General features: G+C 33.5%; 1 protein-coding gene across 1 annotated transcript in view; it reads right to left on the bottom strand.

Annotated features, from left to right (window-relative positions):
• Nucleotides 1–26,880, bottom strand: part of ITPR2 (inositol 1,4,5-trisphosphate receptor type 2) — a 521,149-nt gene that overhangs the window by 117,894 nt on the left and 376,375 nt on the right. The window contains exon 45 of the mRNA XM_051963211.1: nt 24,915–25,034. Coding sequence (XP_051819171.1) covers nt 24,915–25,034 — 120 coding nt within the window. The remainder of the gene's footprint in view (nt 1–24,914; nt 25,035–26,880) is intronic.

Below are 26,880 nucleotides of genomic sequence, written 5' to 3'. Positions count from 1 at the left end.
GACCATTTGCGCATGGAAGTCAATGACTACATTGAAAATAGAATGGAGAGAAATCAGCATGGAAACTTTGTGAAGCCCTGTCTGCAAGAAGTTGTGACTTGGGTGAAGAAGTCATGGGATAAAATTACTGACAGCTGTGTCACCAAGGCACTATGAGCAGGTTATCTGGACAAGACATGTTCATTTAAAGAGAGCTATATTGCTGGACATGACAGATTGGGTCCACTTCTTCTGAAGGAAATAGAGGCACAAGACATCTAGGACGGAATTCAGGGAATGGACACGTATGACGATGTTGCTAAAGAAGATGACATGATCATTATTGAATAAAGGTACTTTTTTTTGTTCACATTTACCTGTTTATTAAAATTGCTGTCAATGTTCATTAAAATAAGCCCTCCCCTGAAAATAAGCCCTCTGGTGTTTTTCTGTCCAAAAAAATTAATAATAATACAGTGTCTTATTATCGGGGAAAGATGGTATGTAACAAATGCTTTTAAAATTGAATCCCACTTTCAGAGTAACTAATCCTAATACCACTAACAAGATGGGAGAAGAGATAGCATGAGAATGTTAAAATTATGGAACCTAGAACTTGCCAAGAACTTAGCCAAGCCTCATTATGGATAACTGAAGTAGATTCTAATGACTTCAAAGCACTAATAAATCCTATCCTTAGAAGTGATCAATTTTCAGGGATAAAACAACTATTGAAGCAGTCAAGTATGTCAATTGAATTGAAAATTATGCCAGGACCCCTCTGCAAGAATCATGAACAGACTTGTCCTCAGAAAGAATTGAGAACAACAACATGAGTTCATTTCAGAGGGGAGAAAAAGCTACAAATGAATGAATAAGTATTTGCAAGGAGTGATGTGCCAGGTACTGTGATATGTGTGGGGAATGCAAATGCAAAGGCAGAAGTTCCTTCCCTTGCAGAGGTCCTCAAACTTTTTAAATAGGGGGCCAGTTCACTGTCCCTCAGACTGTTGGAGGGCCAGACTATAGTAAAATCAAAAACTTTGTTTTGTGGGCCTTTAAATAAAGAAACTTCATATCTCTGGGTGAGGGGGATAAACATCCTCAGCTGCTGCATCTGGCCCGCAGGCCGTAGTTTGAGGACTCCTGCAAGGGTTTACGTTTTAATAGGGTATAACAACACATAAAGGTAAAGCAGTGGCCTAGGAAGTTTATTGACTGAGGAAGTCACACAGATGGTGAATAGAATAATAGGGCAATGATTAAACCTGCTTTTTCAGAAACAAAACAAGAAATGAGAAAAGAGAAGTGCGGGAGGGGGGAGATGGGGGGAAAAGAGAATAGAAAAAATGGCCAGGCTAAGGGAACATGATTGGATCTGATACAGGCTAAATATATTGAATTCTTATGAATCAGGACAGGTTGGCCCTAGCTTTCCAAAGTTCATCCATGTTTTCTGGAGGAACAATGGAAGGGTGCTGCAGGGGCAGGAGCAAATCATAAAATTAATGCTATATTAATTCAATTTCCTGCTTAAATATTTATTCAATATCAATATTCAATAACTTAAATTTTCTATACTACCCAACAGCTTTATCATCACTGAAACTGTAGGGGACATAATTCACTCAGTACTTCTTTAAGACTGATTTCAAATACAACTTCAAAGGTTCTGAGTCAACTGTAATGGGGTCTCTGAGTAAAGACAAGCAATAATTTTTCTGGGTACTAATAGCATTTGAATGATATCTCCTCTATCTTTCCTAGACCAGGTTAAATAAGGAATAATAGTATACATGAGAACCTTCTGGCTGTTCCATTAGTCAAATGACAAACAAATGTTCTGGTAAGCAACTTCTCTTCAACAGAAAAGAATGCAGTAGTTTGAAGAGAACATTTTTCAAAAATGCTTCCGGAAATAGGAGCAAACTGGTTTTGGCCTGTGGCACTGCAGTCAACAATCATTTGCAGTCATTCATTCCCTGCCAACCATTTATTTGCCTCAGCATCTGGCTGTCACAGCAGTAGGCCTCTTGTAAATGAAAAACAAAATGAAATGTAGAAGCTCAGAGCTGGAAGAGGTCATCTGGGCACACGCAAAGCAAGAATCTCGTCCCAAAACAACATCCCTAGCAAGTACCCATTCAGCTTCTGTTAAAAGACATTCGGTGATAGATCAGATCATTGATGTACATTTGTAATTACTAGAAAGCTTTACCTTACATCAAGCTTCAATGTGCCATTGAATAACTGACTTTGTATATTGCACTGCATAAGTATCTAATAGCTAAAAAGCCACTGATCTTAATTTCCAAGATCAAACAGAATAAAAAATAACTATCCTTCCAGATGACAGACTTTCAACTATTTAAGGATGATTATCACATTCCCCTTACCAAACCCTATGTGTATCCTTATCTAGTTTTTAATTATTGGTATATTCACAGGATGGAATGGTCTGCTTGTTCCTGACTAGCTAATTTGAAAGAAATTCCATGACTTTTTGCCTCTGTGCACAACCTCACATTAAATATGGGCCAACTGGAATCAGGCAGTCATGTTAGGTAGGGTGGATTTTCTTTTGCTTTTCCCCCTGCAGATGCCACGGGAAGTTCCTCAGCTTCCACAGCTGAGCCTTGGGTGCCCTGGCTGAGGAGCACATGAATGCTTTCAGCGTTTTTGTTGGGGGTACTACCAGTAGTTTGCATAGGAAAAGTAGGCACTATACTTAGAGTTAAGAAGCATGAGACTATCTGTTCTTCCCGGGAACATAGACCCAGACTAACCACATAAACAGCATTTCCTGTGCTATCAGTCTGGTTACACCATCAAAAAAGGAAATGAGCATAGGCTGGCTTGACCTGTTCTTAATAAAATCATGCCAGTTCACAGCGATGACCACTCGCTGAGCACATAGAAATTGTTCATGCTCTATATTGGACTTGGCTGAGACTTCTCAGAGGTAGCTTCTATGATTTATTTTGTTTTTCATTTTAAAATCTGATGTCATAACTATGTGCTATCTCTCCAGTTATGTATTTCCTTATGCCCCTGCTTAAGAGACACCTTCCCCCTTTTTGAATATCACATAGCACTTTGTTTTGTCACTCACTAATACACTTCCTAACATTTTATATTGTAACTATCTATCTTATTCTACTAAAGCTTTAAGAGCAAGGCCTGTTATCTAAATGTTGTGTCCTCCCTATCCTGCTTCTACAAAATGCATAATAAAATACTGAAGTAGCTATATAATCATAAAATTTTGAGTTTCACTATTCTATTATGTAACTTCTGAAGGAAATAGGAATCTTAACTCCTGGAAGATACTTTTGGATTTCATTTATCTTCTATGAAATAATGCAGAGCACACTTTATTTAATATTTCTCAACTTACCCATCCACAAAAAGCAATAATATTAGCTCAAAGAGAATTAAATGTGCGTAAGATTTTAAGTTCCTAAAATAATGAGGTCTTAAATTGGGAAAAAAATATTGATTCAAGGTTGAAGTATTAATGATTTTACACTGGACTGTATTTACACATAATACAAAAATGCTTCATTTATTTTTATGCTGCTCATACTTCTAAATAAATTATAAAGTGGAAAAATGTTTGGAATTACAGTGATTATTTCATAGCTATGTCATCTCCTAATATTGTCACTGTTCTAGGAAATCCAATGTGAAATATACAAATAACTCTAATAAAAATGGGAAGAAGGTGAGCAAAGAGAAAGAACAAAGAGATGATTTTCAGGAACTCTAAAATTCACTATTTGAAAGCATTTTCAATTTCAGGATCTTATTTTGGAAAAAGAAAACTGGGAGCAGCAATCTGTCTTATCCAGTCTTTAACTTCAATTAAGAAAAAATAAAAATAAATTTGTTAATTATTTTGGTTCACCCAAACCAATGAAAATCATTGCTCAAATGAATTTCAGTGTTTTACAGGAAAATTTGATTTTTAAATAAAGGAAATGAGGTGATGAGGCTAATTTCATCCCTCTTTACATAAGATTATTGATTAGACATAAAAAAAATTGTTTAACAAAACTGAAAAAAAACAATAAATTCTGTATAGGAAACTTTCATTACTTGTTTTTCTGAAGTCAGGTATGTTTTTCATGTTTTCTGGCAAATCAGAAATTAAATGACCAATGCTATAAAGAAAGAGAGGATGGAGAATTCTGGGAAGATGGTGGAGTAGGTCAGAAAATTCCAAGCTCTCCTGAGCTTTCCCACAAACAAAACAAAATTGTATCTATGGGCAAACATAGACAGGTGAAAAACAATTAAGACTGGGGCAGAACAGGAAACTCCATGGATAACCAAAAAGGAAGAGCCCAGGTCTGTGGTTTAACAATGTGAAGTACAAACACCTGCAGGCTAGCTCCAAAAAAACAGCCAGCAGGGACCCTTGGGCTTAGCTGGGAAGTAACTTCAGCCCAAATCAAAGAAATCTTTACCTCCTGGGACAGCAAAGGAAGTCAGGAGTCTGAGACTAGGAAAATTGAGAGAACCTCTAATTATAAGGAACATGAGGCCCAGCTATGCTGAGATAAGGCCCTGGGAAAAAAGGAACCAACACATCATCAGCATTCATCTTCAGAGGAGGACATTGAAGTTTAAAAAAAAAAAAAAAAAGCCTCTGCTATCCCAAAGAATAATGTTAAATGCCTACCTGTCCAGAAAGAATTTAGAGAAAAAATCAAAAAAGACTTTAAAAATCAAATGAGAAGGGACAGCAAGATGGTACAGTAGATAGAATACCGGCCCTGAATTCAGAAGGACCTGAGTTCAAATCCAATCCAAATCCAGATACTTACTAGCTGTGTGACCCTGGACAAGTCACTCAACTCCCATTGCCTTACCAAAAATAAATAAATAAATAAATAAATAAGAGAGATTGAGGGAAGACTTAATAAATAAATCAGAACCATCCAAGAAGTCAACCAAATAGAAAAGGAAATCCAGAGTCTTAAAGAAGAAAATGATTTTTTGAAAATTAGAATTGGACAAGGGGAAGTCAGTGAAGCTATAAGAATCCAAGAAATAACAAAACAAAATATAAAGAATGAAACAATAGGAGAGAATGTGAAACAAAAAAATATATATAACAGATCTGGAGAACAGACCAAGACGAAAAAACATAAGAATAATTGGACTACCTGAAAGCTGTGAACAAAAAAGAACATTGAAGAAATAATCAAAGAAAATTGCCTTGAAGTGATAGAACAAAAGGAGAAAGTAGAAATAGCAAAAAATCTACCAATCACCATTTCAAAGAGATCCTACAAAGAAAGCATATAGGAACATTATTACTAAATTTTGAAACTCCCAGATCAAAGAGAAAACTGTACAAGAAACAAAAAAGAAAAAAACAACAATAAAAATGAATCCAAATATGCTAGAGTTTACAACTTGAATTGTATAAGACAGTGATTCTCAAAGTATGGTCTAGAGAATCCTGAGGATCTCTGAAACCCTTTTAGAGGATCTACAAATTCAAAAATAGTTTTTATTTCCACTTTGGTAAATGTCTATAAATATAATCCAGATAAACAAAAACTCTTTGGAGAGATCCTCAATAATTTTTAATGGGATAAAAATACTGAAAACAAAAGTTTGAGAAACACTGGTATAAGATTTATCAGCAGCTATAACAAAAAATCACAGGCACTGGAATATTATATATTGACAATCAAAAGAACTAGACCTGTAGCCAAAAATTCCTTAGCCATCAATATTAAGCATAATATTGAGCAAGGGAAAAATGGAAATTCAATGAACTCACAAATTTTCAAGATTTTGTCTCAAACAAATCTGAACTCAATAGAAAATTTAACAGATAAGAGCCAACATTAAAGACTAATTTGAAGGGACTCAATAAGGACAAACTTTATTTTTTTATATGTGGAAATGTAACGTATAGGTCTAAGAATGACATCAGCCATTGAGAATGGGGTAAATAAGGAACAATACATAAATGTACCATGAAGGTATATAAAGAAATAAGGGGGGAGGAAATAGGATAAGGTGGGATATAGAAAAGTGCATAGATTTAAGTCAATGGAACAAATTTAAGGCAAGACAAGTGTGTATATTGATGGGAATGGGATGAAGAGGAAGGGAAACAGAAGAAGAAGATGGAGGAGAGATCCATAGTTGGGAATAAGTTAAATAATAAGGCAAATTAAGGAGTAAAACTAAAGTAGATGAATTAATTGAGTATGGAAAGAAGAGATACACATAAACACAATAAAAAGGATCAGGAGTAGTATTTATTAGGGGAAAATTAGAGCTAGTAATCATTGATCTCAGACAAATTCTAAACAAAGATTCAATCAAGAGAAAATTGCACATTATATGTGAGCTATATTAAAATTGTTTTAGATGTCTATGTATATCTACATATATGTATAGATGTATGTATGTTTATATACATATATATGGAAACATGTGCAGGTATATATATAGGTGGATGTATATATATGTGTATATAGATATATGCATGGTGTATATGTATATAGGTGGGTTTATGTATGTGTGTATATATGTATAGATATGTGTGTGTGTGAGCATATATACATAAATACATTTCTGCTTAACTGTAGCCTGCTTGGGAGAGATGGGGGCAGGGAGGGGGGGATAAAAGGGGAAAAAAGTATAATAAAAAAGTACACAGCAAAGAACAAAAGAATAACCGATCATGAATCAGTATAATGTCTATTATTATATATATGCTTTCTTGATATCAAAATTTATTATTATATATTTCAAATTCTCTCAGATATTTTGCTGGATACATACAATGTTATGGTTTTTTTTCCTTTTTCTATTTTGTTTTTTCTTATTCTATATTTGTTTTAAATAAATACATTTTTTTAAAAGAAAGAGGGGAACTGGTTAATTACTAATTCTGTTTTTACTCAAAGTATAGTCAATTTAATGACTGTATAGAAGAGATAGAAAATTGGCTTTGGTGTAAGTTTGAACCCTGACTCTGACACCTACTTTGGGTGATCACAGGCAAATCACTTAATGTCTCAATGCTCAAGGCAACTCTCTAGGACTATAAACTGCTGATCTGTACCACAAGACTGCTTTTCTGTACCCTGATTTCCCCCCATCAATAAAATTATAGGCCTTGATCTGCATCTAGCACCACATTGCAAACAAATATCAATTTAATCCAGTGATTTTCCCCCTGTTTTTTTAAAGCAAGCAATAAACATAATCACTAAAAGAAAAAAAATTTCAAATACAGCCAATTTTTTTTAATTAATGATGGTCTTGGAGACAATGTTAATAATTTTATTACTAACTTCATCAGCTTCCCTTGTTATTAAAAAAAGTATAGACTTGTTATAGTGCTGTATAATAATAACGAGTTATTACTTCTATGTAGGACTAGTTTAAATGTTTTTAAGTCACAGTATAATGAGACACTTTTAAAAATATAGTCTTATTTTATTAGCTTTATTTCATCCTTATTCCAATAACAAAAATAAATTTTTTTCCTAAAAAATATCTACTAAATAACACCCATTTTATCAAATTCCTAAATGTCTTTATGCTTGGTTGGAATGGATAAAGGAGAAGAAGGACTAATATGAAAGGCCACAAATCCAGGAAGGCTATGAACATAAGAATTACTGGGTATTATCTTGGAGTGGGGTGGTAGTGGGAGGCAATATAGAGCAAGCAATGGAGAAAGGCTTTCTGATAAATCTTAGATGTTCTATTAGGAGAATAGACCTTTATCTAAACACATAAAGAATACTGGGTTACAGCAAAATCTGGCGAAAGTTTAAAAAGATAGTACCTCACACAGTGTCTTCAACATTATAAACACTCAATAAAAATTTGATGAAATCCCTTAAGAAACCCATAATTATCTTTAGACAAATAAACACATTAAGATTCCTTTCCCCTTCCAGATTTTACATCAACTTTACCTATTGTAAGATATACGGATGTTATTAATAGAATCAAGTAAACATGAGAGCACTAGAACAAGGGATATGAGTGATATAATAAAAAGTGGAAAAGGTAGAAAAATAATTTCATTAAAAACATATCAGTAAATTTTATTTTCTATTAAAAGTACAATCAAATATGTCTATTTGTTCTTTTTAAAGCTTATTTGTGGGATCATCTATTCTATTGCAACATATCTAAATACATAAATACAATAAATAAATGGAACTAAATAGTGATGCTATCTGCTGCTCAAGTAACACTCCACCCTAATAAATTGTACAAAGGGAGCTATATATTTCAGATTGAATTTTGTCAATCTGAGGAGAAGAGTTTCCACAGCAACTTCTGAACTCAATGATTTTCAATTAGGCATTGTTACTATGATTCTTTACAATAATTTTTAAACGATGATAATCGTTTTAAAAATGGAGAATTTTAAGTTCTACAGAAAATATCAGACTATCAGTCATATAAAAGATCTGAGTTTTCTCAAGAGTTTTGATCCTCAGACTGCTCTATAAGGTGTAGTAGGTAGAGCAGCAGACTTAGAGACTACTTCTAAATTTGAATGCTACTTAGGCAGACTATTTAATCTTTCTAATTCATTTTTCCCTCGTAAAATGGGAATAATGTATAAATGCTTTATAAACCTAAAGTTTATATAAATGTAGCTATTATTGTTATTATTATAAATGTTATAATGTTGAGGAAAACAGCTGCTATAATGTTGAGGAAAACAGCTGCTCTCAACAACAGCCCTATCCTCAGAGTAGGACCTTCATTTCCATCAATAGATCAATAGAGAGTCACATAATAATGGGTTTTGGGGTATATATAAAATTGTATAGTCTTTTGTATGTAATAAATCTGGAACTGTTATCTGTTACTATTTCTCAGGATAGGTGTGATGGAGAAATATCTACATCTAATTCATACCATAAAAGAATAAATAAGATACTTGTTAGATGGAGAAAAACTGAAAGATAAAGTTATTTGATAAGTCCCAATTCCATAAGAAAGGATTACCAATATAATACAATTTCTAAAAAGTTCTCCTCCAAGTAATTCAAGCTCTTAGCAGTTTGAAATACAAGTATTCCCTTCTCCCTGGACTTTCAATATTTAAAATTTATATTTTGTCCTTTATAGCAAGCTTCCAAGTTATGACAAAACCTCATAACTAAAAGCTAAGCTGTACTAATCAACCTGACCTGGAAATGGAGTCCTTTTCAAGAATCCCAGGAAGATTACATGAATTTATTTAATCTTTTTATTTTTATTTTATTTTATTTGTTTATTTGTTTTGCTGAGGCAGTTGGGGTTAAATGATTTATCCCAGGTCACACAGTAAGGAAATATTAAGTGTCTGAGATTAGATTTGAGCTCAGGTCCTTCTGACTTCAGGACTGGTGCTCTACCCACTGCACCACCTAGCTGCCCCAAATTTATTTAATCTTATGGTGATTCAAGACGTTGGTTTATAATTTCTAGCTAAAAAAAAAATAGAATTTTTTTTCACATGTCATAGTATCTGTGACTCCTTCTGTGCTAAATTAACTTCCTTATTGTCTCATTTATGACTTTCTTTTATTCTGTTTCCATGTATTTAATCATTAGCTTAGTTAGTATTCAAAGCTCCTCAATATTGTTCAAAGCTCAAAATTATTTTTACAGCTTCTTTCCATATTACTTCTGCTTACATATGCTACTCTCTTCCAAAATTGTTCTTCCACTTCTAGTTTGCTCACATCATCCCCTATACTCAGAATGCATTCTATTAGCACTGGCACTTCTACCTGAAAAAAACATCCCACACTGTCTTTTAAGACGCATTTAAAGTCTTCCTAAATTTCCCTCAACTAAATGTTTTTGTATTCTCCCCTGAACTCTTCACTTTATAGATGTTTCTCTTTTGTATCTATATTCTATTTTGTATGACAGCTATTTGTGCACACATAAGCTATGGTAGATCTAGAACTTTCCTGAATCAACTTTCTTCTGCCCCAACTTCTCTGATAGTCTCATCTTCCCTGAAGCAATTTTCCAGCATCATGCAATCTGATGATATTATCTGATTTAGAGGTCCCATCCCTGTGCAGATGGATGCCATACCCTAACCACTAAATGACCAAGTGTGTTTCCATATGGTTATGAAGCAAAATAGGTCCAAAAAAAGCCAAGTGCCTCTTTAACCTTGTTCCACATTCTAATTGAGTTAGGGCAAAGTAAACTTCTTTTCTTGTTAAATGTTCTGTGACTTGCAGGTGCCTTATTTCATCCCAACATAGAGCTATGCTAACAAATCTCTTTCACCAAATTATAAGCTTTTAAAGTTCATTTATCTTGGTAATATCAGTGATTATCAATCTTTTGTGCATTTTAAGCACTTAATAAATATGTACTAAATTTACTTCTGCCAATTCAAAAGAAACAGATTCTCACCACTCTCACCATATTTTGGCAGTGGTGTAAAAGTGGAGAAAAAAAAGAGACTGGAAACAATAGAATCATAACTGATGAGGAATGCCAATATTTTGACTGAGGTTGTAGAAATTAGAGTATTAACAGTGTTTATTGTCCTTAACAGCTTAAAAAAAAAAAGCATAGAGCTTAGCATTTACTAGATCTATCATAGATTATATGTGCACAAATAGTGCCATATAAAATAGAATATAGATAGAAAAGAGAAACATCTATAAAGTGAAGAGTTAAAATGGCCCAGCCTGTTCCCACTTACAAACTCCAAGCCCTCCCAGAAGGCATGTCCCCAGGACATGATTCAAGGCACTTGCTTTACCATAGTTTGTGATATTTGCCACAATGCAAAAACTGCTATTTATAGGAGACTGGGAGACCAATCATTCAACAAAAGAATCCATGAAAGTAATAAAAGAGAAGCTAAATTACTAAACTACCAAAAAAGAAAGTAGCACATACAAGGAGATACTGTGGAAAATGAAATGGATATTATTTGAAAATTTACTGGCAAGGGAGGAAATAGTGAAGGAAAGGATGGAATCAAAAATAAAGTTTCATGCCTAGCTGATTAGAAAGACATACGGTACTTTCAATAGAGACAAGAAAGTTGGAAAGAGGAACAGATTTTGAAGTTTTAGGGAGCATTCCTTGGATCAAAGATGAATCATGGTGCAGTGAAAAGTGCATTGGGTCAAATCCTTCCTCTGTCAAAATCGCCTCTTTTTACATTTGAGGAAACTAAAGCTCAGATGAGTTAATCTAAAGTTCTCTCAACCACAAAAAAGAGGAGGCTGTAGTAAATGGCTTCTAAGGTTCCTTATATCTCTAAAACTATGATTGTACAATGGTCCAATGAAACCACTGGTATTCTAGAAATTGTTTGAATCCATAGTTAAAATTAATAGCTTGAGTTCTGATAATGTACTTATCAGCTGGACTTCTTCCATGAGGCATAAATACATAATCCCACCTATTGAATAGAAGAGTTTTTGTTTTGTTTTTCACTGACAGATTTTGGATAACTATTTTATTTTTTAAGGTCTAGCTCTTAGGGTCAGTAGTTCGTCTTCAAGAATTGTTGCCTCACAGTGGTTGTCTCACTTATTTGAGCTACATAGATTTTGTATTACTTCTTTTAAGTAATTCTGAAACTCATGTTTTACACATAGTAGGTGCTTAATTCATGTTTACTAAATTGAACTGAAACAGTGTTAAAGTCAACATTCTGAGGGCAAAAAAGCAAAGCAGTCTCATCTTGTGCCTTATTCACATCCACCATAGTGCCTGTATTCTTTTTTCTAGCCATTAAATCAGGAGAGACTATTTTCATCCATCACCTTAATACTCTAACCCAGATCTATTGACTAAAAAAAGTATTAGTTGGATCCTTATGTCCTGCCAACCCACTACAAATCATATGTTTATATTCTGTGTCTACTGTGTCTACAAGATAAAGTGTCAGTTATATGGTTGACCTTTCCTCATTTAGACTTGAGCTGGAAAAACAAGTAATTCAATAAGCATTGCAGGTAGACACATACACAAAATGTAGTCCTAGGGAGCCTTAGGTGTTTTGTCATAGACATTCTATACTGACTTTTTTTTCCTTCTAAGCTTATCTTTTACTCTAATTATTAAATGCCTGCTTATTTCATTTCTTAATTATTACCAAGATTTCAAATGAGTAAAAAGACAATTATAAAATGATGCTTCAAACTGTACAATAGTATACATAATGAAAAGCACTGATATGAAAGTACCTTGGTTTCAATCACAGCTTGTAAAAGTACTACCAATATGGTACTGAATAAATCATTTTATCTCTGTAAAACTTTGTGAGTCACTTTCTCTTCAAATGTTAGGTTTGGGCTAGATTATTTGTGCTACCACTTGTGATTGTAAAACCTGTATCATTAATGCTTAGGCAAGTGTAGAGAGAAGGTTAGAGTGTTAACTACATTTTCAATTGGCTACTGTGCTGTTAGTGTTACTGTGTCTACCAATTTTTCTTTCATCAGTTTATAGTTAACAATAATATATCAAGGATTAAAAACAAATTAATCTTTACATGAATTCTATAATTCTACATTTACAAATTTACAGAATTTACAAAATTCTATAATTAATCTACCAAGTTGTCTTCTAGAATTCATATAAATCAATGATTCAACTGAATACATTTCCAAAATGCTATCCAAAAGATAACCTATGGGCATGGTAACTTGTCCTTTCAACTAGTATTGGTAATTCCTTCTTCCCTGATTTTTTTTTATGTTGTTCTTCCTAAAGAAATTCAATTGAAATATCATTTATTTAGTACCTGCTTAGCTATGAGCTAAGTTTCTGAGGACATGAAAATAAATATGAAAAGGAGCCCATTCTAAAGGAATTTACAATCTTAAGTAAGGAAGGCCAGATACATATACAAATAACCATTATATTCAAAAATGTAATACAGGATTTTCCAAAATTCTTGAGACACATTGAATAAGCACAAAGGATTCATCTAGGAAAAATGCTATGAAATAATAATACATTGGAAGTCAAAATACCTTATCAAACAATTATCAATCATATAGTATGTGTTAAGTATTGTACTAGGTGTTGGGTAAATATCGAACTGGAAGGGACTTCAGAAGTTATCTAGTCCAAATCCCTCATTTTAGAGAATTGATTAATGTCTATAAAAATTAAGTGACTTGCCTAAGGCATTCAAGTAGTAAGTATCACATTCAAGATTTGAATCCAGTTTCTCTGCCTTCAAATACAATGCCTCTAAAAGCTGATAGTAAGGACAGAAGAGATGAAAGATTTATCATCTGAACAGTTTCTCTGAAAAAGTAGAGGAACAAAGGGAATATTGTCCTACCTTCCCTCTCTCCCTGCTTATTTAGATCTTACTGATCCTGCAAAGGCCATCTCAGGTAAACATTCTCCATAACATTTTTTTCCCAATATTTCCAGATAACAGTGATGCTCCTATCATCTGCTACCCCTTATTACTGATGCCATACATTTGGGCATTTCATTATATCCATCAATGGTAATAAACAAAGTATGCCAGATTTTAAGTGAAAAGATCAGGGTTTGGATTGTCTCTGCCACTTCCTACCTGGGTGTCCTAAGATAAGTAATGTAACCTTTGGGGGCTTTAGTTCTTGCATTTATGTGTAGCAGGGTGATAGAGAGAAATCATGTTCAAACGGATAAATCCTCAAATCAACTTGATGCAGAGGGTACAACTTTGTGTAAAGGAGCATTTCTGAATTCCATAGAGTTGATAAGGAGGGCTCATGCATCCTAGCACTTCATTGATAAGACAGAGGGAAAGCCTAAATAATCTCTAATGATAAGGTTTGCCTTGAAGATGTCCAATGACTAAGGAAGGGAGAGGGAATAACATACCTGTGGTCTTTAAGAGGAAAGTATGAAAAGATAGTCTTTAAGAGACTATAGTCTCTAAAACTTCCAGTTCTAGCTTCCTTATTCTATGTTTTTTGTTTCCTTTTCTGAGTACTGCTCAATTCCTGGTCATCCTAAGAAATGGATATTTCTAGTCTTGCGGGAAGGATTTACTTCTTTTACTTGAGTAATTAATTTGAGAGGTCCTGATTCAAGTCCTCACCAAATAAAGGGAAAAGATTTCCTAAATAGCAGACTTTTCAGAGGAGAAGAGAGGACATGCACCATTATTGGCCAAGAATTCTAGACCTTTACAACCCTCCATGATAACTGCTGCAAGTTATTCTGACAACTCAGGTCTAAGGTAAATTTTAACTATCAAATTATCAGTCCCATAAAGAATTTTTAGTTTCCAAGAAAAGGAGAATATACAGAATATGAGAATTCTATTAACATTTGAGAAAACCAAAACATAAACCTTACCTAAACTTTTTTTTAGAAATTTCCTAAAATTTTATTCTGGAGTTAGGACTTCAAAGTCAACATGACCAAGGAGAATATAACTTTTTAAGGTCAAGCCCCCAGTATGGAACCTAGTTCATGTGAGTTCAAGAGTTCCTTATGTGAAGTCTTTGAATATATAAACTTTGTAGTTCCTTTCAGCTACAAATTTCTGAGTCATACAACTCATTCTTACAATTGTGATTCTTGGAATTGCTAGACTTAACTTAGCATAGTGTCTGGCACTTAAAAGTGTGAGAAAAGCTGCATTAGAGTATAATCTCAAAAATGACAGAATGATAATCTGTTGGCAAACTTTTCAACATCACAGTAAAACAATTCTGTGCTTCAATCACTGATGTCAAAGGAGTTGCTCGATCTTATGAATACTTACAACATCTAGAAGTAACACTCTACTCCACCAAAAAAAAAAAAAAAAAAGTCACATTCATCCTAAGAGATTGAAATGCTAAAGTAGGAAATCAAGAGATAATTGAAATAACAAATCAGTTTGGTCTTAGAGTACAACGTGAGGCAGGACAAACTAATCAACTTTTGTTAAGATAACTCACTGGTGATAGGCAAATCTCTTTTTCAACAACTTAAAAGGCAACTCTGTACATGGACATCACCAGATTGTCAATATCAAAATCAGTTTAAAAATATTCTTTTTGATGAAAGGTGAAGAAGCACTACTCAATCAGTTAAAACAAGAAGTATGATTTATATCATGAACTTTTTATTGCAAAATTCAGACTTAAATTGAAGAAAATAGAGCAAAACATCAGATTACCTTGGTTTTACTTAATTAAGTTTCCTTTTGAATATGAAGTAGAAGTGATGAATAAATTTTAGGGATTAGAGGTGGTAGATAGAGCCTGAAGAATTGTGAACAGAGGTTTTTAATGTTGTACAGGAGGTAGCAACAAAAATCATCCCAAAGAAAAAAGCAAGAAAGTAAAATGGCTATCTGATGAAATTTTACAAATAGCTGAAGAAAGAAGGAAAAGGAAAGAGAAAGATATACCAAATGAATGCATAAATCTAGAGAACAGCAAGGAGAGATAAGAAGGATTTTTTAAATGGATAATACCAAGAAATACAAGTAGAAGTTTAGGAGGTTCATTTAAAATTCCTGAATTCAAGACTCATATACAAAATAAAAATGTTTGCCTCTTCAAAATGCCATTATTTTCTTTGACCTTCTGACCTCATCACTCAACTGAAACGCCTCATAAAAAAAGTTACCAAGGATCTATTAACTGAAAAATATGATATTTTCCCCACCAGTCTTTATAGTTTTTAATCTAATTACTGTATCAGATACTGTTGACAAACCTTTCTTCTATTGTCTCTACACTCTGGGTTTTCATGTCCCTGTTCTCTTCTGATTCTTCTCCTGCCTGCCTTAGTCACCATTGTGGGCTCATCATCCATGATTAGGACCTATTCTGTATGCTTTTCCATTCTCATCCTATAGCCTCTTACTTGCTGACTTCATCAGTTTCAATAGACTTAATTATATTCTTTATGAAAATGAAACACAGATCTCTATGTCCAGTCCCAGTTACTTCCTTGATCTTCAGTCCCACATCACTAATTGCCTATTGGACATTTTGAATTAGATGTTCTTTTTTTTTTTTTTAATGGTTTACCTATTTTTTTTTTAAACTTTTTATTGACAGAACCCATGCCAGGGTAATTTTTTACAGCATTATCCCTTGCACTCACTTCTGTTCCGATTTTTCCCCTCCCTCCCCCAGATGGCAAGCAGTCCTTTATATGTTGAATAGGTTACAGTATATCCTAGATACAATATAGGATATTGGATATAAACACAGATACAATATATGTGTGCAGAACCAAACAGTTCTCTTGTTGCACAGGGAGAATTGGATTCAGAAGGTATAAATAACCAAGGAAGAAAAACAAAAATGCAAAGTTTATATTCATTTCCCAGTGTTCTTTCTTTGAATGTAGCTGCTTCTGTTCATCCTTGATCAATTGAAACTAAATTAGCTCTCTTTATCGAAGAGCTTCACTTCTATCAGAATACATCCTCAAACAGTATCATTGTTGAGGTATATAATGATCTCCTGGTTCTGCTCATTTCACTTAGCATCAGTTCATGTAAGTCTCGCCAGTCCTCTCTGTATTCATCCTGCTGGTCATTCCTTACAGAACAATAATATTCCATAACATTCATATACTACAATTTATTCAGCCATTCACCAACTGATGGGCAGCCACTCAGTTTCCAGTTTCTTGCCACTACAAACAGGGCTGCCACAAACATTTTGGCACATACAGGGCCCTTTCCCTTCTTTAGTATCTCTTTGGGGTATAAGCCCAGTAGAAACACTGCTGGATCAAAGGGTATGCACAGTTTGATAACTTTTTGAGCATAGTTCCAAATTGCTCTCCAGAATGGCTGGATGTGTTCACAGTTCCACCAACAATGTACCAGTGTCCCTATTTTCCCACATACCCTCCAACTGAATTAGATGTTCTTGAGACATATTCAATACAACAGGTCCAAAAGAGAAAGTTCAAAAAGCAATTAATGCATATGTCATAAATATGATCTCGATAATTGAGAAGGAAATTCCTCTACCAAAACAACTTATGAGAGATATATGGTTATGATATTTAAATCTGTCCCCTCTGCTCCCAAACTATTTTCCATATGCCATGCTTCTTATTTTCTTTTCTTTTTTTTTTAATTTTATTTTATTTAATAATAACTTTGTATTGACAGAATCCATGCCAGGGTAATTTTTTACAACATTATCCCTTGCACTCGCTTATGTTTCGTTTTTTCCCCTCCCTCCCTCCACCCCCCCCCAAGATGGCAAGCAGTCCTATATATGTTAAATATATTGCAGTATATCCTAGATATAATACATATTTGCAGAACCAAACAGTTCTCCTGTTGCACAGGGAGAATTGGATTCAGAAGGTAAAAATAACTCGGAAAGAAAATCAAAAATGCAAATAGTTCACATTCGTTTCCCAGTGTTCCTTCTTTGGGTGTAGCTGTTTCTGTCCATCATTTATCCATTGAAACTCAGTTAGGTCTTTTTGTCATAGAAATCCACTTCCATTAGAATACATCCTCATACAATATTGTTGTCGAAGTGTATAATGATCTCCTGGTTCTGCTTATCTCACTTAGCATCAGTCCATGTAGGTCTCTCCAAGCCTCTCTGTATTCATCCTGTTGGTCATTTCTTACAGAACAATAATATTCCATAACATTCATATACCACAATTTACCCAGCCATTCTCCAATTGATGGGCATCCATTCATTTTCCAGTTTCTAGCCACTACAAATAGGGCTCATGCTTCTTATTTTCATACCTTTTTCTCATACTATTGTTCTGCAACAAATTTTTTCCTCTTATATGTCATTCCTTCTCCCTCCTTTAATATGCTATTATTACTTTAGCAATATGCTATAGTTCTTCATTCTTCATGAAGTTTCTCCATATTAACTATAGCCAAAAATGATCTTTCCTCTCCTTTGTATTCATATGGTATTCTTTATACACTAAATACCAAACAATGCCATTAACATCAGCTAGATGGTACAAGATCTAGGCCTAGAATCCAGAAGATATGAGTTCAAAACTGGCCTCTGCTACTAGTTGTGTAACTCTGGGCAAATCATTTAACTTTTATTTGCCTCAATTTCCTCAACTGGTGGATGGAGAATATAATAACACCCATCTCTCAGGGTTGTTGTGAAAATCAAAGGAAAAAATATTTGTAAAAGCATTTAGTATAGTACCTTGTACAAAACAGGTACTTATTAAGTCTTTCCCTCCATCTTTCTCCCTTATTTCCATTAAGTAATGGAGTAAGAAGTCAGGTTTCAAACCCTTGAAAATAGAGCTGCTGATTTTAATTTTGATTTTTTTTGTGTAAGAAACAAAGTCCAGGAATAATGATGACTTTTTTATACTGAGACATCTCTCACATCTGTTAGACTGTAGATATTATATTTCTAAGTGACATAGTACTTACTTTGTTTTCTCTTTGTTTCCTTTGCAAACTTAACTCTAGGCTCAGAGTCCTCCATTTGGAAAGTTGGTAGTTTTAGACAGTCCTATGTCTCTACTTTCTGACACTGCCAATAAAGCTTTCTCAAAAGAGAAAAAAATGGGAGAACAGTAGCAGAAAACTAATAGCAGCTCTATTTGTGTAAGTAAGTTCATTTTGTCATTAATAAAACTCCATAGGTTCTATGATTTTTTGAAAAAAACTTTCTTTTTCTGAAATATAATCATGTCATTTATTTTAAAGGGATGGCTATGAATCGTAGTAAATGAACATTTAGTTTTTCCATTTATGTTGGAATAAAATATTAAAGCTGTTGTTCAGTTGTCGTTCATAGTTTTCAGTCATCTCTAGTTCTTTATCACCCCATTAGGGGTTTTCTTGGTAAAGATACTGGAGTGGTTTGCCACTTCTTTCTCCGGTTCATTTTACAGATGAGGAAAATGAGCAAACATGGTTAAATGATTTACCCAGCATCACACCACTAGCAAGTTTCTGAGGTCAGATTTGAACCCAGGAAGATGAGTCCAGAATTCTATTAACTTCATCACCTAGCAATCTTAATACAATAAGGTACTGATCTCAAACTATTTAAAATATTTTCATTTGAAACATATGCTGCTTTTCTTCTTTAGTGATTCTATTGTGCTAATATGCTGTAATCAGTACTGCTTCATTTCCTTCATTTGGAAAAGCAACAAGATGGGTTTATAATTATCTGTGAATGATTTTAACTGAATTATGATTACTTTGTTACATGGGTTGCCAAAAAAAAAAGAAATAAGTCTTCATTATTGCTTATACTGAAAAAAAAAAAAACACAGACTATAACAACTTTTCAGATCTTAGAGCTATATTCAGCACATTGTTTTGGGAGCTAGCATACCAAGAATCATAAATCACAGGCAGAGTATTCTATTATCTTGTCTTCTATTATACCTTTGTTTTCTGGGTTCTCTCAATCCATCAATAAACATTTATTAAACACCTTTTATATGCCTACTATGCTAAACACTGAGGGATACAAATACAAAAAAACCCACATTTTTTACCCTCAACAAGTTTACAATCTAATATGGGAAAACAATACAAAGAAGGGAGTTAAACAGCCTAAGGCAGGAGCTAGGAAGGGAAATGAAAGTACATGAAGGGCAGACAGGTGAAAATGAAGAGAAGTTTCACAGTTTCACTTCACATTTTCAAAATGACAAAATCAATTTTTAAAATGGCATCATTCAATATTGGAGGAAGAAAACATTTAAATATTTAGTTAATGGAGAGGTAAATAGTTCAACCTTTTGATGTAGATACTCATAATTATATGCCTTCACAAAAACTGGCTAACCTATCTATATCTTTTGACATAGTCATCATATTGCTAGACCTAAATTCTAATGGGATCAAAAACAGGAAAAAAGTACACCCCATTGAGCACACACATATTGTCACACCAGCATTATGGAAGGAAACGATTACTACAGCAGAAATTGGCATAGATTGTCAGAAGTCAGGAATAAAAAAATTTTTGTATATTTTTTGTTATTTCAATTTTTTATTATGAGAAAGAAGATTATGCCTAGAAATGACTATGTTATAAAAATAAATTACCTTAAGCTTATTTTCAAAAATACAACGAATTAATCTAACTCAAAAAATAACTCTAAACTAAAAAAGGCATAGTATCTATGTTTTACTAAATTACATTAACTACTCAATAAGCAAAGATTCAAGGGAGAAACTAGCTTTTCCACAGAAACTACAAATTTTGGGGGGAAAATAAAGTGAGAGATAAAACAAATGAAGAAAAAAGAAAAACAAGGCACAATAGCCTAAGAAAGTTTCTTAAGTATTCAGGTGATACAGTGGATAGAGTGCTGGGCCTGGAGTTAAGAAGACCTGAATTCAAATCCAGCCTCAGACACTTATTCGTTCTGTAATCTTAGGCAAATCATTTAACCTCTGTTTGCCTCAGTTTCCTCAATTGTAAAAAGGGGATAATAATGGCACCTAACTTTCAGAGTTGTTGTAAAGGTTAAATGAAATACTTATTTAAAAAAAAATCATTTAACATAGTGTCTGGCATATATTAGATTTTATATAAAGATATTATTCTGTCCTTTCTTCCCTTTGAATTGCTCCTTACAAAATTATGAAAAGGGTGAATAAATCATGGCATATGAAAATAAAAGAACATTGTTAGTCATAAGAAATAAGGAAAAAAGACTTTCAGAGAATACTGAATAGAATTAACTGAATCAGAGGGAAATGAGTAGAACAAATAGAACAGTTTATAAATGGTCATAAAGACTTAAAGACTTAAGAACTCTGATCAATGATCAACCATATCTCCAGAGGAGATTCTATCCTGAAACATATTACGAACTTCCTGACAAAGAGAAGATAGACAAACAGTGCAAAAAGAGACATTTGAGGTGGGGGTGGGGGTAGGAAGAGAAGAAGCCATTCTCAATATATTATACCTGACATTACTTATTTGTTGCAAGAATTTGCTTTTCTTATTTCTCTAGGATTTTGATTACAGGAGATAGTGAAGGAAAAAAAGGGACATTTTTATATTTTTAAATGTACAAAAAGATCAGTTCAGAAAGAAGCATAGATAGGCAGAAAAAGTGTTGAAAGTATTATGTTGAATTTATTACATACTGTTTTGAAGAAAATTATATTAGAGATTTATGGTTTCAAAGAGACCTCTCTTTCTTTGCTGTGTATGTAACTGGTGTCTCTTTTTATGTGTTAAATCAAAACAAAAAAGATTTTGAAAAATCTTGTGCACAAGGATGTGGTAGATTTTGAATAAAAAAAATATGGATTCGAATCTTATCAGCAGTACTTATTAGCTATATGATCATAGGCAAATAATTTAACCTCAGTTTTTTTAGCTGAAAACTGAAGAAAAATGTTCATAATGTCCTCCTTATAGAGTTGTTGTAATAACATATAATTATTTATATAGCATATATATATAATAGCATTAATTATTTATAAGCACTTTCCAAACATTATTACTACTAATAATAACAAATATATCATTGCATGGTCTCCAGTATAATAACATATATGAAAGCCTATCTGTTGTCCTTTCAGAGCTTCCATAAAAAATGTCCTTGATTGTTCAGAAGATGTTTCCCATAAACAGTATGGCAATGAGTTGAAAAATCAGAAGAACATCAAATTGTGCATACCCTTTGATCCAGCAGTGTTTTTATTGGGCTTATATCCCAAAGAAATACTAAAGAAGGGAAAGGGACCTGTATGTGCCAAAATGTTTGTAGCAGCCCTATTTGTAGTGGCTAGAAACTGGAAAATGAATGGATGCCCATCAATTGGAGAATGGCTGGGTAAATTGTGGTATATGAATGTTATGGAATATTATTGTTCTGTAAGAAATGACCAGCAGGATGAATACAGAGAGGACTGGCGAGACTTACATGAACTGATGCTAAGTGAAATGAGCAGAACCAGGAGATCATTATACACTTCGACAACGATATTGTATGAGGACATATTTTGATGGAAGTGGATTTCTTTGACAAAGAGACCTAACTAAGTTTCAATTGATAAATGACAGACATAAGCAGCTACACCCAAAGAACGAACACTGGGAAACGAATGTGAACTATCTGCATTTTAGTTTTTCTTCCCGGGTTATTTATACCTTCTGAATCCAATTCTCCCTATGCAACAAGAGAACTGTTCGGTTCTGCAAACATATATTGTATCTAGGATATACTGCAACATATCCAACATATAAAGGACTGCTTGCCATCTAGGGGAGGGGGTGGATGGAGGGAGGGGGAAAAAAATCGGAAAAGAAACGAGTGCAAGGAATAATGTTGTCAATATAAAGTAATCATTAAATAAAAAATAAAAATTATAAAAAAAAGAAAAAAAAAGAAAAATCAGAAGAACAAAACTACTTCATATTTATTGAACACCCTAAATATAAAAGGTATTCTCTGCCAGATTAAGAGAAAAAAATCTTTATTGAAGAGAAAACAAGAGTAGAGATGAAAGAGAAGAGATAGAGAAAAAACTGAATTGATGAAGCAGAAGTAAGAAGGAAAGAAAGAAGCCAATAAGAAAAAAACAAAACAAAACAAATAAAGAAGATACAACATCCTGTATTTTAAGAAATTTCGTTGTCTCACATTGCAACAGTGGGGGGAAGGGAGGGAGGAGTGCAGAGGGCTTTAAAACTTCCTTTGTAGCTCATTTATACTTTAGGCACATCAAACTAGACACTTACAAAAATCATTATTTGTTTCTGGTAAGATCAGGAAGGGTAGGAAAAAATATAGTGGTAGAAAAATGCAAAACTCTCTCAATGTCATTTAAAAAGTAACAACAAAAATCGTAAGCCTCAGGACACCAAAATAAACCACCTGCACAAAAGTTCATTATTTCTTAAAGAGAGGAAATTGAGTCTAGATTTTGGAATTAGTGAACTGTGCAAAGCCAAGAGAGCTACATGGTCAGCTGCAAGCTAGGAGGCAAAAGGTTTAATGCATACTTTATAATCAATGAAGCTTCTCCTCATCTGTATTAACATTTCTATCCATGGTAAATTCAGACCATTTAATAAAGCATATAACCACATTCATTCCTTCTATTCTGGTGGAGTTAAAGAAGCATTTAGACAACAAAAACAATAAAAGAAATAGGCAACAATGATTTACCTCTCAAAAAATCAAATGTAATATCCTGCCCAGTTCATTTCTACTCTATCCAATAGAGAGGTTTTAAAAAATCATGTCAAAATAGCAACCAGTCCAATAATCTATTTCCGTATGCTAAAAGTGACAAATTTCCATGAAAAGAAAATTCCACAGAATCCCATAGAAAATGCACTTTAAATTTAGGAATTCAATGTAACAAATAGTTAGTTATTAAGTCCCCTTCATGTACATAGAACTGCCATAAGCAAAGTCAGATAAGACATTATTCTAGTCATCACTGAATAGTTCTTCAAAGAACTTATGTCATTTATTCAATAACAAAGGCCAGAGAGCTTGAGCATTGTAAAGTAAATCACAAAAAGAGAACATATAATTATCAATTCACCAGTTCTGCCAATCCTCAATCTTAGATCATTTTTGCCAACTCCTCACATTTGCTCCTACACACATGCTGCTGAGAACACGGAATAAACAAAGCAATTATTCTTATTGGGTCTATTACAAATTAATGTTATACAACGATGACTAGGATCTAAGTGCTGCTAGATAATCCTTCTATACCTCTCTTATCAACTATTTCACTGCTTCCAGTGCTTCTTCCAAATTTTTTCATTCCTCCTCAATCCTCTTGTGACTTTCCCTTTATTCACACTTTCAGCTGAGAAACTTCTCATATTTTACAAGAAAAAAATTGAGGCCATTTATTATAATATTCCTCTTCCTCATCTCATATATTTTCTGGACTATCTCTTCCTTCATCCTTATTTCACATGATGCAGGTGACCTTATTCCTTACCAAGGCTAATCCCTCTACCTGCTCAAATAATCACATTCCATCATGTCTCTTCCAACAGATTGTCCCTTTTGTCCCCTACTTTCTATTCGTTTTAATCAGTGACTACTGATTGATTTGTTCTACTTATTTTATTTATTTACATACTCATGTCTCTTTTATTCTCAACAAAACTCTCACTTGATCCTTCTACCCCTGATAACTTTTGTCCTTTATGTCTTCTGCCATTTATGGCTAAACTTGAAAAGGTCATCTACACAGATTCTTCCATTTTCTCTTTCTTTACTCTCTTCATAAAGCTTTGGAATCCAGCTTCTGACCTCAATGGTCTACCAAAACTGTTCTCTCCAAAATTACCAGTGATCTCTTAGTTGCCAAATCCAGTGTCCTTTTCTCAATCCTCATTCTCTTTGTTCTCTCCTCTCCAACCTTTGACATTGTTGACCACTCTCTTCTCCTTGATGCTCTCTAGGTTTTCAAGGCAGCACTCTTTCCTAGTTCTCCTATCTACCTGACTATTCCCTCTTAATATTCTTTGTTGAATCTTAACATAGATCACAATCTCTTAACCACAGTATCCCACAAGGTTTTGTTCTCTTCTCCCTCCATACTACTTCACTTGGTGATCTAATCAGCTTCTATGAGCTTAATTACTTTCTCTATCCCATTGATTCTTAAATCTACCATAACCTCTCTGCTGACCTACAATCTGGCATCTCCAGCTGCCTTTCAGATATCTCAAATTAGATACCTAAGAAACATCTTTAAACACAGTATGTCCAAAGCTGATTTTTATCTTCCCACCACTTTCCCTATTACTTAGAGGGCAATGCCAATTTCCCAGTCCCTCAGCTTCCCAACTTAGGTGTCATCCTTGACTTTTTGTTATCTCTCATCCTCCAAATCCAATCTATTGCCATTCCATGTCATTTTCACCTTTGCAGCATCTCTTTAATACATTCGTCTTCAACTGACTATTGTATTGATTATTTAAGAAACTAAAGGAAAGAAGAATTACCTGATGGGCCAGAATATAGATATTATGTCCAACATCTTTTGGTGAAATGCCATCATCTCCACGATCATCTTCATGGTCACATTCTACACCCTGGTTATAGGCATTCTTCATGACATCCACCTTTCAAGAAGATCAATCTTGTTAATAAATATACTGGAAAGTAACATAAAATAAAATTTATTTTAAATTGCTTGCAAGGAGTAATCCAAATTTAAATTTGGAAAGTTTCTTGAGGTTCAAAAACATTTTAAAAATCTAATATAAAAAATTACCATTGAGATAATTTTTGTTTAAATAATCGATATATCTTTCATTGAACTTTGTTTCTTGAGCATTTAAAAACTTGCTCTGACTTTGGGTTTCAATAATAGGCAAAATTCCAAAACAACAAAACCAAAACACAAATAAAGAGAATTTTGAGCCTAATTACTGATCCTCTCTAGGGTCCATTCTTGACTCTGGACTTTCTCTACTATGTCATAGAAGCCTCCTCATCCTGGAAAATTCATCCTGAAGTTCACTTACCTCAGAATTTCTTACACTGGAAGAAAACTCAGTTCTAGTAACTTCTTTGTCTGATTGACTATTTCCTCCTACAGCCTCTTTTTAAAGGAAAACATTGTTTTCAATTTTCTCCAAATTCTACTCCAAATGGATTTTCTTTACCATATCTTCACATTATAAAAGAAGAGTGCTTTTTCTTTCCCTCCTCCTTTCAGCTTTCTTTTTTCTGAACTGCCTTCTACCATTAGAATGTAAGTTCCTTGAGAACAGGAATCATCTTTATCCTGATAATATATTCTCAGACCTTAGTAAAGTTCCTGGCACAAAGTAAATACTTAATAAATGTTTGTTGACTTGACTTCATAAATGTTGCAGAAACGTCACAACTCTGCCTACTTCAAATACTAAAAATCATTTTTAACCTATAAGGAAACAGTATGGCTATTGCTCATATCTAGTCCTGTTACAGGAAGGTTCTAGTTGACTATAAATAAGAGCAAATGTGTTAGAAGAAAAGAGAAGAGAATAAATAACTATATATCACACACTATGTGAAAAGCACTGTGCTAAGTACTTTTTACAAATACTTTATCATTTGATTCTCATAACAACTCAGCAAGATAGGTTATGTTATCATTATGGCAAAGATTAAATGACTTAGCCAAGGTTACACAATTATAGTAAGTGTGTGAAGACAGGTTTAAACTCAGGTCTTCCTGATTCCAGACTTAGCCTGAAGACTTAATACACTTAGTGTCACTAAATTCTAATGATTTATAATACTATTTATTCTATTTAATGTATCAGAAAGAAATATTCTCTTTTAGCAAGTTAGAGAAAGGATTTTCTTCCAACAGTAAAAAGTCAAAGAATAATAAATAAGTCATTTGACCTGCATGACTATTCTAGGATACCTCTCAAGAATTGAGTTCCACACAACAAATATTTAAGTACCAACAATGTGCAAAACCATTATTCTAGAAACTGAAATGCAACAAAGATTAAATAGGGCAATTTGCCATCAAGAAGTATATAATCTAGTAGAAAAGTATGACTTGTACAAAAACAATTCTAATACCTTTTCAAAGAACTATCATTTCATCAGTATAGATACCTTCAATTCCCCAATAACACACTACAATTCTTCCATGCCTTAGGAGAAATTTTTCACAAATTCCCTGTGGGTGGTTATAAATTTCCCTGTATTCACTTCGATGTTCCAGTGACAAAGACAATCATTTTGTATCATGTCAGGATTTGTGATAGGCTGGAATTAGTTTTAAGAACTAGGTTGCTCTAATGATGCACACTTCTATTTGTCTTATAGTTTAACTGTATCTTCTTTTTTATTTTTTAACAAAAACTATAGAAATGCAATATATCTGAGAGTGCAAATATTTCTGATATTCTCAAAAACCCTGCTAATATCAAATTCAGGTAACAACTTTTTTTCTGACAAAAA

This window comes from Antechinus flavipes, chromosome 5, assembly GCF_016432865.1.
Source record: "Antechinus flavipes isolate AdamAnt ecotype Samford, QLD, Australia chromosome 5, AdamAnt_v2, whole genome shotgun sequence".
Lineage (NCBI taxonomy): Eukaryota > Metazoa > Chordata > Mammalia > Dasyuromorphia > Dasyuridae > Antechinus > Antechinus flavipes.
Note: the sequence above shows the minus strand (reverse complement) of the source record. Positions and strands in the feature narration are given on the sequence as shown.